The 12,606-nt window shown below is 34.9% G+C and overlaps 1 protein-coding gene across 1 annotated transcript in view; it reads left to right on the top strand.

The window, feature by feature from the left end:
- The window catches only part of PIGX (phosphatidylinositol glycan anchor biosynthesis class X), a 47,748-nt gene that overhangs the window by 1,380 nt on the left and 33,762 nt on the right, over window positions 1-12,606 (top strand). The window contains exons 3-4 of the mRNA XM_073230472.1: window positions 1,374-1,391; window positions 1,491-1,554. Of these exons, the coding sequence (XP_073086573.1) occupies window positions 1,374-1,391; window positions 1,491-1,554 (82 nt within the window). The remainder of the gene's footprint in view (window positions 1-1,373; window positions 1,392-1,490; window positions 1,555-12,606) is intronic.

The raw sequence follows: 12,606 nt of genomic DNA on the forward strand, positions 1-12,606 counted from the left end.
AGGGGTAAACTTCCAGAGCCAGTTCAGGCCAGAGTAACCAAATAATGTTTAAGAGGAAAAAAAATCTTAAAGGTGAATTCAGATGTAACAAATTCATTTTGAAAATGGTACTTTTGCCTTAAAAATCATAATGTAGTATTTGCTATACTGTTTTGTAAATTAGCCTATCACCCCAAGATGAATGTGATTTAATACTCTCTAGTGTTATCCCAATAGAATTTAAGCCTATTAATCTGACCTTTTTTTGTAACTTAATTTATAGGCAGATATAAACCCTTACTCCCACCCCATCCCCATTAAAAGTAAATATGAAGAAACTTAGCGATTTGTATAAGCGATAACGTTAGGTTATTCGGGAAAAGATATATGCCTCTCCAAACAAGCATTTCTCTAGCTAAAAGAGTAGAAATATCATAGGCTTTGAAAGTCAGGCAAATCTTGCTTCAAAATTCAGTAACTTATTGTATGATCCAGAGTCAGTAACTTCCTAAGTCAGTTTTCTCCTATGTAAAAAGTTGTAAAAATGAAAACACATGTGAAAGCCCCAAGTAGAGGATCTGTTGTACAGGTACTATTTAAATTATTTTTCCATGCTTTATTTCTTCTTTCCCTTGTATATTTCAGATATTTTCATCTCCACATCGTTTTTTTTCAGGAAAACACTAATCGATTTAGCATCATACAATAGTATATCAGTTTTCTGTGTTTTGTTTTAAAATTCTTCCCATACACCTCCAGCTTTGAAAGTGGAATGAAGTTCCATAGAAGGTTCCTGGCAGAACTGGTGATCATTAGTAACTGAAGTTTTACTTTTATGATGCTGATGTTGAATAATAGGTTTAATGTCAGAATTCTGCATGGAGTCAGTATAGTGAGAATTCAGTCACAAGTTATTCTAAAGTTTATAAAGGAATCCTTTGAACCTTTGAAATGCCTCTTTTTAAAAAACCCTCCCAACATCTCCACAAGGCATAAATGTACCACCTTCTGAGTTTTATAGGTGCAGATGGTAGAATATAGAAGTTGCATGTATGTATGGAATACATAGTTTCATTGAGCTAGGATTGTAACAGATTTCCTGGCTCTCTAGTCTTTCTGTTCTTTTGGATGTCCTGGGGTCATAACAAACACTTACATAGAGCTCTTACTATGTGGTAGGCCCTGTTTTAAGTGCTGCTACCTGTATTAAATTCATACAACTAAGAGAGAAACTATTTTGGTCAAAGTCACATAACTATTAAGCCACAGACTGGGATTTAAAACTAGGCAATCTAGCTACAAAGTCAATGTTCTTAACCCAAGTGCTGTGTTAGAAGTAGACTTATTTGTAGCTCAAATTGCTTAAGTTTTATAAGTTTTTGTTTTATTTTTAGGTTGGTTAGGTTTTCCAGGCAAGTAAAACATTATCAAATAATTATTTTCTAATTATTTAAATATTCTTTCATTGCATGCTTATTTTCTTTAAAAATATCTTTTGGTTCTTCTTACAGGCATACACGCCACTTGTTCTGAAATTATTTTGAGGCAAGAAGTTTTGAAAGATGGTTTCCACAGGTAAGTTGCTGACTGACTTCTACATTTATCAAAATACTGTTTCATGTAATTTAGAGCAAAAAATCAATAGTTGAAAATGATATACTAAAAAAAATCACTTGCTTTTTTAAAGTTATAAATGACAGAGTTATCTGATGTGTTCATAGTCTGAAATAATGATTAAAATAACATTGGAGAAGAGGAAACAAACATTTATTATTTATCATGTATATAATATACAGTTGACCCTTGAATAACGTGGGTTTGAACTGTGCAGGTCTATTTATATGTGGATTTTTTTCAAGAAATAGATTGAAAATTTCTTAGAGATTTGTGACAATTTGAAAAAACATTTTCTTTTCTCTAGCTTTATTGTAAAGATATAGTATATAATACACATACATACAAGATATGTGTTAATCGACTGTTTATATATTATTGATAGGGCTTCTAGTCGACAGTGGGCTGTTAGTTAAGTTTTTGGGAAGTCAGAAATTATATGTGGATTTTCAACGAAGCTGAGGTGGGTTCTTCTAATCTCCACATTGTTCAAGGGTCAGTTGTGTTATGTATATATGGATAGTCAGAAGCTATATATACATATTCCATTTAATCTTCACAATGGTTGTGAGATAAATTATACCTTTCTTTTTTTTCAGATGAGGAAACAAAGGCTCAGAATTTAAATTAAATAGTTTGGTAAAAGTTAGGGTGGTGGAATTCAAATTTAGGACTGTCACTCTGAAGCCGTGCACTCCAATACTAAGATGTAGCACCCTAAACCGCTATTTCCGATTTATAAAAAATTTGGTTCCAAATTATCACACTAGTTCCAAAATAGAAATTATCCTCAAAAATTAATATTTGCCAATTTTGAAAATATTTAAAAGATTGGTAACAAGTTACCGAAACTGTTACATTAAAAAAAGTTACCAAACTAAGGTTCTCAAGGTGATTACTTTGAAATGTTTCTGGATATGTGATCTATAAATTGTTACATTTATTTAAAAAATCACTTCACTTTGTAAGTCACTTTAAACTAGAACATCTCACCTTCCTCGCTTTTCAAACTTAGCGTACATGTGAATGACTAGGAGGTATAGTAGAAAGAAATTGGTGCAGCTTTTGTTTTTTTGTTTTGTTTTGTTTTTAATTCAGACAGATTTGGGCTGAGGAAGTAGCTTTATTATTTAGTATCTGTGTAACCTGAGTCAGGTTACTTAAGTTTTTGCTACCTTATCAGCAAAATTGGATAATGATAGTATTTCCTCATTATAGTTGTGAGTATTAAATCAAAGACTCTGGAAAACCCTTTACTGTAGTGCCTGTCATGTATTACATACCCAGGAAATGTTAGCTATTATTATTCATAATAAAATAGGTGATCAAGCTGGGCAATATAGTTCCTATTAAAGGGGAGGTATGACCATAAAGTAATAACTGATTTGGGGAGGGAAGTCACTTCTGAAAGGCATTTTTGACAGAGTTCCAGACACATTTCAAGTAATGTCAAGGTAATTATTCCAAGTGTATACCTCCTCTACTTAAAGTAATTGGGATATATTCCCAAGAGAGTGGGAGATACTAAATAATGCAAATAATAATTTAGAAATACTAAATAATGTAAATTCTAATGAAGAAAGGCCTGAAGAGGCTATTGTGAATAGACAGTAACTGTGTCCAGTTATAAGTACTAAATATATAAAAAAGGACATAAAACCAAGGTTGAAGAGTGGCAGAACCCACAAGAATAGTTTCAGAAACTAGAAATCGCAGTTATTTGAGACCTTCAGAAAATGGCAGTAATCATTTTTGAAAAGGCTTATTAGTTATGTTTACAGCAGTTATGTTCACAGCAGTTAGGTTTATAGTCTTGCTGCTAGAGTGGGTAAGGAAACATTAACAGGTCGTAGAAAGTAGATTTTGTTAGCTCCTCTTATTTCTGTCTTCTTGGTCCAGAAGAATTACTTCCACTCTGGAAAGGGCCAACCAAATATTAGCAGTAGGAAGCTGAAATGTAATATGTAAGGGAATTTAACACAAAAGGGCCTGAACTACTGTAAATGAATGTAGGATCTCTCTCTTATTAATTATATTTCATTGCAGTAGGAGAACTTGATTAAAAGATTGCTGAATTTCTGTTTGTAGTTTTTGGATAATCTGTTAGTTGGCTGATATATATTCTGTGCAAAATTCTAGACCAGATTATTAAAAGGATAGTTTGTGAACATAGAAGAGAAAGTTGTGGTTTCCGGGAACTAGCATGACTTTATTACAAATTTATTTCCTTTATAGAGTTACTGGATAGGTAGCTCAGAGAAATGTTATAGCCATAGTATGTCTGATTTTCTGCAAGATTTTTGATGAGGTTTTACATGTTGTGAACAAGATGAAGAATGTGAACTGAGTTAATATAGGTGAATGATTTCATAAGTATTAACATATACATCTAACATGTTCAGATTAATGGATTGAATATCATCTTGGAGGAAAGTCCTGAAGAGTCTCTGTCTTTTTCAATTTAAGTTCCTTACTTCTGATTATGAAGTACTGTATGTTTATAAATACATGTAGAGTATCTAGAAGGAAATAGCTTATAAATACATTCTACTTTTATAGATGCAGAATGAAATAGTGGCTAAGAATGTGGGCTTCCGAATACAACTACTTGGGATTTGAATCTTGGCTTTTGGATAAGTTAGTCTCTCAGTGCTTTGATTTTCTTTCTGAAAGAGGGAAAATATTTTACTAACATGTAAATACAGAACTTTGGGATTTAGCTGATTTGCATATGCCATGATTAACTTTCACATCACTAGATACAATATTTTGGACAAAAATAGAATAAATGATATATAATGATATGACAAGTACCACACAAAATTTCTTCAGTGAATGCAAATTAGTAGGAAAATAAAATGCTATATGTAAAATTACCTCAGATTTCTTGAAAGAATATAAGCAAAAAAAGCACACACACACACGCAGCTACTTTTGATATTTAATTCCTGAAATTGCTGCTGTGTTCTTGGAGCAATGAATTCATAATAAATATATTGATTATCTGAGAACCAGAAACTAATGTCATACATTTATATAAAGCCTGAAAGCATTTTTAGTTGGAGGTAACAATTTTTTTATGCAGAGAGTAACATTGGTATTTTAACTTCAGTGGTTTATCAGGTAAAATAGGAATTATAGTAGTACTTTTTCAAGTTTTTTTAAAAAATCAATTTCATTGAGTTTTGATGATTACCACATAACCACCACCCCAATCAAAATATACAATATTACCATCATCTCCAGAAATATACATGTACGACTTGAAATTATTCTTCCTCCCCCCATACCCACATCCAATCACTGATTGGATATATATATACTTTTACTGTATAGCTTTTCTAGAACTTTATATAAATAAAACCATAGAGTGTATACTTTTTGATATCTGACTTCTTTCACTCAGCATTTATGTCCGTGAGATTTGCCCATGTTCTGCATGGCAGCAATTTGTTTCTTTTTGCACCTGACGAAATTTCCTTATCCATTCATGTATCCATGGCATTGGGGTTATTTCTAGTTTTGGTTATGATAAAGCTATAATGAACATCTGTATACAGGTCTTTGTGTGAGTATGTTTCCATTTCTCTTGGATAAATAATGATGAGTGGAATTGCTGAGTATATGGTAGATATATGTTGAACTTTTTAAGAAACTACCAAACTGTTTCCAAACTGATTGTACTGTTATACATTTCCCCCAGGAGTGTCTGAGAGTTCTGTTTCTATGATGTCCCTGTCAATACTTATTATGGTCAGTCTTTTAAATTTTAAATATTTAGGTGGGTCTGTAGTTGTATCTCATTGTACTTTTCTTTCTTATTATCATGTTATATATCTACATATTTTACTTATGTAGCTGTATATATCATTAATGTACATAACAACATTATGGTTATTAGACTCCTCCTATTTTAAAGCCCCCCCACATAACCCATTACAGTCACTGTCCACCAGCATAGTAAGATGCTATAGAATCATTACTTGTCTTTTCTGTGGTGTACTGCCTTTGGCGTGTCCCCCCTCCCACTAATCATAATGCCCGTTTTTCCCCCTTATCCCTCCCTTCCCACCCATTCTCCCCAGTCCCTTTCCCTTTGGTAACTGTTAGTCCATTCTTGGGTTCTGTGAGTCTGCTGCTATTTTGTTCCTTCAGTTTTTTCTTTGTTCTTATAGTCCACAGATGAGTGAAATCATTTGATACTTGTCTTTCTCTGCCTGCCTTATTTCACTGAGCATAATACCCTCTAGCTCCATCCATGTTGTTGCAAATGGTAGGATTTGTTTTCTTATGGCCGAATAATATTCCATTTTGTATATGTACCACATCTTCTTTATCCATTCATCTACTGATGGACACTTAGGTTGCTTCCATTTTTTGGCTATTGTAAATAGTGCTGTGATAAACATAGGGGTGCATATGTCTTACAGCAGCTGTATTCTTAGGGTAAATTCCTAGGAGTGGAATTCCTGGGTCAAATGGTATTTCTATTTTGAGCTTTTTGAGGAACCTCCATACTGCTTTCCACAATGGTTGAACTAGTTTACATTCCCACCAGCTATGTAGGATGGTTCCCCTTTCTCCACATCCTCGCCAATATTTGTTGTTGTTTGTGTTTTGGATGGTGGCCATCCTAACTGGTGTGAGGTGATATCTCATTGTGGTTTTTGAGGATTAGCGATGTGGAGCATCTTTTCATGTGCCTTTGGCCATCTGAATTTCTTCTTTGGAGAAGTGTCTGTTCAGCTCCTATGCCCATTTTTTAATTGGCTTATTTGCTTTTTGTTTGTTGAGGTGTGTGATATCTTTATATAATTTGGATGTCAACCACTTATCGAATATATCATTTATGAATATATTCTCCCATACTGTAGGCTGTCTTTTTGTTCTACTGCTGGTATCCTTTGCTGTATAGAAGCTTTTTAGTTTGATATAGTCCCACTTGTCTTTTTTGCTTTTGTTTCCCTTGCTCGGGGAGATATGTTCATGAAGAAGTTGTTCATGTTTATATCCAAGAGATTTTTGCCTATATTTTTTTCTAAGAGTTTTATGGTTTCATGACTTACATTCTGGTTCCAGTCCTTGGTCCATTTTGAGTTTACTTTTGTGTATGTGGTTAGACAATAATCCACTTTCATTCTCTTGCATATAGCTGTCCAGTTTTGCCAACTCCAGCTGCTGAAGAGTCTGTCATTTCTCCATTTTATATCCATGGCTCCTTTTATCATATATTAATTGACCATATATGTTTGGGTTTATATCTGGGCTCTCTATTCTGTTTCACTGGTCTATGGGTCTGTTCCTGTGCCAGTAGCAAACTGTCTTAATTACTGTGGCTTTATAGTAGAGCTTGAAGTCAGGGAGCATAATTCCCCCTGCTTTATTCTTCCTTCTCAGGATTGCTTTGGCTATTTGGGGTGTTTTGTGGTTCCATATGAATTTTAGAACTATTTGCTCTAGTTTTTTCAAGAATGCTGTAGGTATTTGACAGGGATTGCATTGAATCTGTAGATTGCTTTGGGCAGGATGGCCATTTTGACAATATTAATTCTTCCTACCCAAGAGCATGGGATGAATTTCCATTTAGTAGTGTCCTCTTTAATTTCTCTTAAGAGTGTCTTGTAGTTTTCAGCATATAGGTCTTTCATTTCCTTGTTTAGGTTTATTCCTAGGTATTTTATTCTTTTTGATGCAATTGTGAATGGAATTGTTTTCCTGATTTCTCTTTCTGCTAGTTCATCATTAGTGTATAGGAGTACAACATATATCTGTGTATTAATTTTGTATCTCACAACTTTGCTGAATTCAGATATTAGATCTACTTGTTTTGGAGTGGATTCTTTAGGGTTTTTTATGTACAATATCATATCATCTGCAAACAGTGACAGTTTAACTTTTTCCTTGCCAATCTGGATGCCTTTTATTTCCTGGTTTTGTCTGATTGCCATGGCTAGGACCTCCATAACTATGTTGAATAAAAGTGGGCAGTGTGGGCATCCTTGTCTTGTTCCTGATCTTAAAGGAAAAACTTTCAGCTTCTTGCTGTTAAGTATAATGTTGGCTGTGGGGTTGTTGTATATGGCCTGTATTATGTTGAGGTACTTGCCCTCTACACCCACTTTGTTGAGAGTTTTTATCATAAATGGATGCTGAATTTCGTTGAATACTTTTGCAGCATCTATGGAGAAGATCATGTGGTTTTGGTCCTTCTTTTTGTTGATGTAGTTAGTGTATGATGTTGATAGATGTTCAAATGTTGTACCATCCTTGCATCCCTGGGATGAATCCCACTTGATCATGATGGATGATCTTTTTGATGTGTTTTTGAATTTGGTTTGCTAATATTTTGTTGAGTGTTTTTGTATCTATGTTCATCAGGGATGTTGGTCTGTAATTTTCTTTTTTGTGTGGTGTCTTTGCCTGGTTTTGGTATTGGAGTGATGCTGGCCTCATAGAATGAGTTTGGGAGTATTCCCTCCTCTTCTACTCTTTTGGAAAACTTCAAGGAGGATGGGTATTAGGTGTACACTAAATGTTTGATAAAATTTAGCAGTGAAACCATGTGGTCCAGGGGTTTGTTCTAGGTAGTTTTTTGATTACTTATTCAATTTCTTTGCTGGTAATTGGTCTATTCAAATTTTCTGTTTCTTCTGTGCAGCCTTGGAAGGTTGTATTTTTCTAAAAGTTCTCCATTTCTTCTAGGTTATCCAGTTTGTTACCATGTAATTTTTCATAGTATTCTCTAATTATTCTTTGTATTTCTGTGGTATCTAGTGATTTTTCCTTTCTCATTTCTGATTCTATTTATGTGTGTAGACTCTTTTTTTCTTGATAATTCTGGCTAGGGATTCATCTATTTTGTTTATTTTTTCGAAGCAGCACCTCCTGCTTTCATTGATTCTTTCTATTGTTTTATTCTTCTCAATTTTATTTATTTCTGCTTGACTTTGGACCTCATTTGTTGTTCCTTTTCTAGTTTCATTAATTGTGAGTTTAGACACTGATGGTGTCTTTTCCTGTACAGAAGGTTTTCGGCTTAATATAGTCCCACTTGTTCATTTTTGCTGTTGTTTTCCTTGCCTGGGGAGATATGTTCAAGAAGAGGTCACTCATGTTTATGTCTAAAAGGTTTTTGCCTATGTTTTTTTCTAAGAGTTTTATGGTTTCATGACTTACATTCAGGTCTTTGATCCATTTTGAATTTACTTTTGTGTATGGGGTAAGACAATAGTCCAGTTTCATTCTCCTACATGTAGCTGTCCAGTTTTGCGAGCACCATCAGTTGAAGATACAGTCATTTCGCCATTGTATGTCCATGGCTCCTTTATCAAATATTAATTGACCATATATGTTTGGGTTAATGTCTGGAGTCTCTAATCTGTTCCACTGGTCTGTGGCTCTGTTCTTGTGCCAGTACCAAATTGTCTTGATTACTGTGGCTTTGTAGGAGAGCTTGAAGTTGGGGAGTGAGATCCCCCCTACTTTATTCTTCTTTCTCAGGATTGCTTTGGCTATTCAGGGTCTTTGGTGTTTCCATGTGAATTTTTGAATTATTTGTTCCAGTTCATTGAAGAATGTTGCTGGTAATTTGATAGGGATTGCATCAAATCTATATATTGCTTTGGGCAGGATGGCCATTTTGACAATATTAATTCCTCCTAGCCATGAGCATGGGATGAGTATCCATCTGTTAGTGTCCTCTTTAATTTCTCTTAAGAGTGTCTTATAGTTTTCAGGGTATAGGTCTTTCACTTCCTTGGTTAGGTTTATTCCTAGGTATTTTATTTTTGGTGCTATTGTGAATGGAATTGTTTTCCTGATTTCTCTTTCTTTTAGTTCATTGTTAGTGTATAGGAAAGCCACATATTTCTGTGTGTTAATTTTGTATCCTGCAACTTTGCTGTATTCTGATATCAGTTCTGGTAGTTTTGGAGTGGAGTCCTTAAAGTTTTTTATGTACAGTATCATGTCATCTGAAAATAGTGACAGTTTAACTTCTTCTTTACCAATCTGTATTCCTTGTATTTCTTTGTTTTGTCTAATTGCCATGGCTAGGACCTCCAGTACTATGTTAAATAACAGTGGGGAGAGTGGGCATCCCTGTCTAGTTCCCGATCTCAGAGGAAAAGCTTTCAGCTTCTCGCTGTTCACTATAATGTTGGCTGTGGGTTTATCATATATGGCCTTTATTATGTTGAGGTACTTGCCCTCTATTCCCATTTTGCTGAGAGTTTTTATCATGAATGGATGTTGAACTTTGTCGAATACTTTTTCAGCATTTATGGAGATGATCATGTGGTTTTTGTCTTTCTTTTTGTTGATGTGGTGGATGATGTTGATGGATTTTCAAATGTTGTACCATCCTTGCATCCCTGGGATGAATCCCACTTGGTCATGGTGTATGATCCTTTTGATATACTGTTGAATTTTGTTTGCTAATATTTTATTGAGTATTTTTGCATTCTCATTCATCAGGGATATTGGTCTGTAATTTTCTTTTGTGGTGGGGTCTTTGCCTGGTTTTGGTATTAGGGTGATGTTGGCTTCATAGAATGAGTTTGGGAGTATTCCCTCCTCTTCTATTTTTTGGAAAACTTTAACGAGAATGGGTATTAAGTCTTCTCTGTGTGTCTGATAAAATTCCGAGGTAAATCCGTCCAGCCCGGGGGTTTTGTTCTTGGGTAGTTTTTTGATTACCATTTCAATTTCTTTGCTTGTAATTGGTTTCTTTAACTTTTGTGTTTCTTCCTTGGTCAGTCTTGGAAGGTTGTATTTTTCTAGGAAGTTGTCCATTTCTTTTATGTTTTCCAGCTTGTTGGCATATAGGTTTTCATAGTAGTCTTTAATAATTCTTTGTATTTCTGTGGAGTCTGTCGTGATTTTTCTGTTCTCATTTCTGATTCTGTTGATTTGTGTTGATTCTCTTTTTCTCTTAATAAGTTTGGCTAGAGGCTTGTCTATTTTGTTTATTTTCTCAAAGAACCAGCTCTTGGTTTTGTTGATTTTTGCTATTTTTTTATTCTTCTCAATTTTGTTTATTTCTTCTCTGATCTTTATTATGTCCCTCCTTCTGCTGACTTTAGGCCTCATTTGTTCTTCTTTTTCTAGTTTCGATAATTGTGATATTAGACTATTCATTTGGGATTGTTCTTCCTTCTTCAAGTGTGCCTGGATTGCTATATACTTTCCTCTTAAGACTGCTTTCGCTGCGTCCCACAGAAGTTGGGGCTTTGTGTTGTTGTCATTTGTTTCTATATATTCCTTGATCTCTATTTTGATTTGTTCATTGATCCACTGATTATATAGAAGCACGTTGTTAAGCCTCCATGTGTTTGTGAGCCTTTTTGTTTTCTTTGTAGAATTTATTTCTAGTTTTATACCTTTGTGTTCTGAGAAATTGGTTGTTAGAATTTCAGTATTTTGGAATTTACTGAGGCTCTTTTTGTGAGCTAGTATGTGGTGTATTCTGGAGAATGTTCCATGTGCACTTGAGAAGAATGTATATCCTGTTGCTTTTGGATGTAGAGTTCTATAAATGTCTATTAGGTCCATCTGTTCTAGTGTGTTGTTCAGTGCCTCTGTGTCCTTACTTATTTTCTGCCCGGTGGATCTATCCTTTGGGGTGAGTGGTGTGTTGAAGTCTCCTAAAATGAATGCATTGCAGTCTATTACCCTCTTTAGTTCTGTTAGTATTTGTTTCACATATGCTGGTGCTCCTGTGTTGGGTGCATATATATTTAGAATGGTTATATCCTCTTGTTGGACTGAGCCCTTTATCATTATGTAGTGGCCTTCTTTATCTCTTGTTACTTTCTTTGTTTTGAAGTCTATTTTGTCTGATATTAGTACTGCAACCCCTGCGTTCTTCTCACTGTTGTTTGCCTGAAATATATTTTTCCATCCCTTGACTTTTAGTCTGTGCATGTCTTTGGGTTTGAGGTGAGTTTCTTGTAAGCAGCATATAGATGAGTCTTGCTTTTTTATCCATTCTATTACTCTGTGTCTTTTGATTGGTGCATTATTGCCATTGCAGGCTTTAAATTCGTGGTTACCAAAAGTCCAAGGTTAGCCTCTTTAGTATCTTACTGCCTAACTTATCTCACTTATTGAGCTGTTATATACACTGTCTGGAGATTCTTTTCTTCTCTCCCTTCTTATTCCTCCTCCTCCTTTCTTCATATGTTGGGTGTTTTGTTCTGTGCTCTTTTTAGGAGTGCTCCCATCTAGAGCAGTCCCTGTAGGATGCCCTGTAGAGGTGGTTTGTGGGAAGCAAATTCCCTCAGCTTTTGCTTGTCTGGGAATTGTTTAATCCCGCCATCATATTTAAATGATAGTCTTGCTGGATACAGTATCCTTGGTTCAAGGCTCTTCTGTTGCATTGTATTAAATATATCATGCCATTCTCTTCTGGCCTGTAGGATTTCTGTTGAGAAGTCTGATGATAGCCTGATGGGTTTTCCTTTATATGTGACCTTGTTCTCTCTAGCTGACTTTAAAAGTCTTTCCTTGTCCTTGATCCTTGCCATTTTAATTATTATGTGTCTTGGTGTTGTCCTCCTTGGATCCTTTCTGTTGGGGGTTCTGTGTAATTCCATGGTCTGTTTAATTATTTCCTCCCCCAGTTTGGGGAAGTTTTCAGCAATTATTTCTTCAAAGACACTTTCTATCCCTTTTCCTCTCTCTTCTTCTTCTGGTACCCCTATAATACGGATATTGTTCCTTTTGGATTGGTCACATAGTTCTCTTAGTGTTGTTTCGTTCCTGGAGATCCTTTTATCTCTCTCTATGTCAGCTTCTATACATTCCTGTTCTCTGGTTTCTATTCCTTCAATGGCCTCTTGCATCTTATCCATTCTGCTTATAAATCCTTCCAGGGTTTGTTTCACTTCTGTAATCTCCTTCCTGGCATCTGTGATCTCCCTGTGGACTTCATCCCATTGCTCTTGCATTTTTCTCTGCATCTCCATCAGCATGTTCATGATTTTCATTTTGAACTCTTTTTCAGGAAGACTA

This window comes from Manis javanica, chromosome 3, assembly GCF_040802235.1.
Source record: "Manis javanica isolate MJ-LG chromosome 3, MJ_LKY, whole genome shotgun sequence".
NCBI classification, from domain to species: Eukaryota; Metazoa; Chordata; class Mammalia; order Pholidota; family Manidae; genus Manis; species Manis javanica.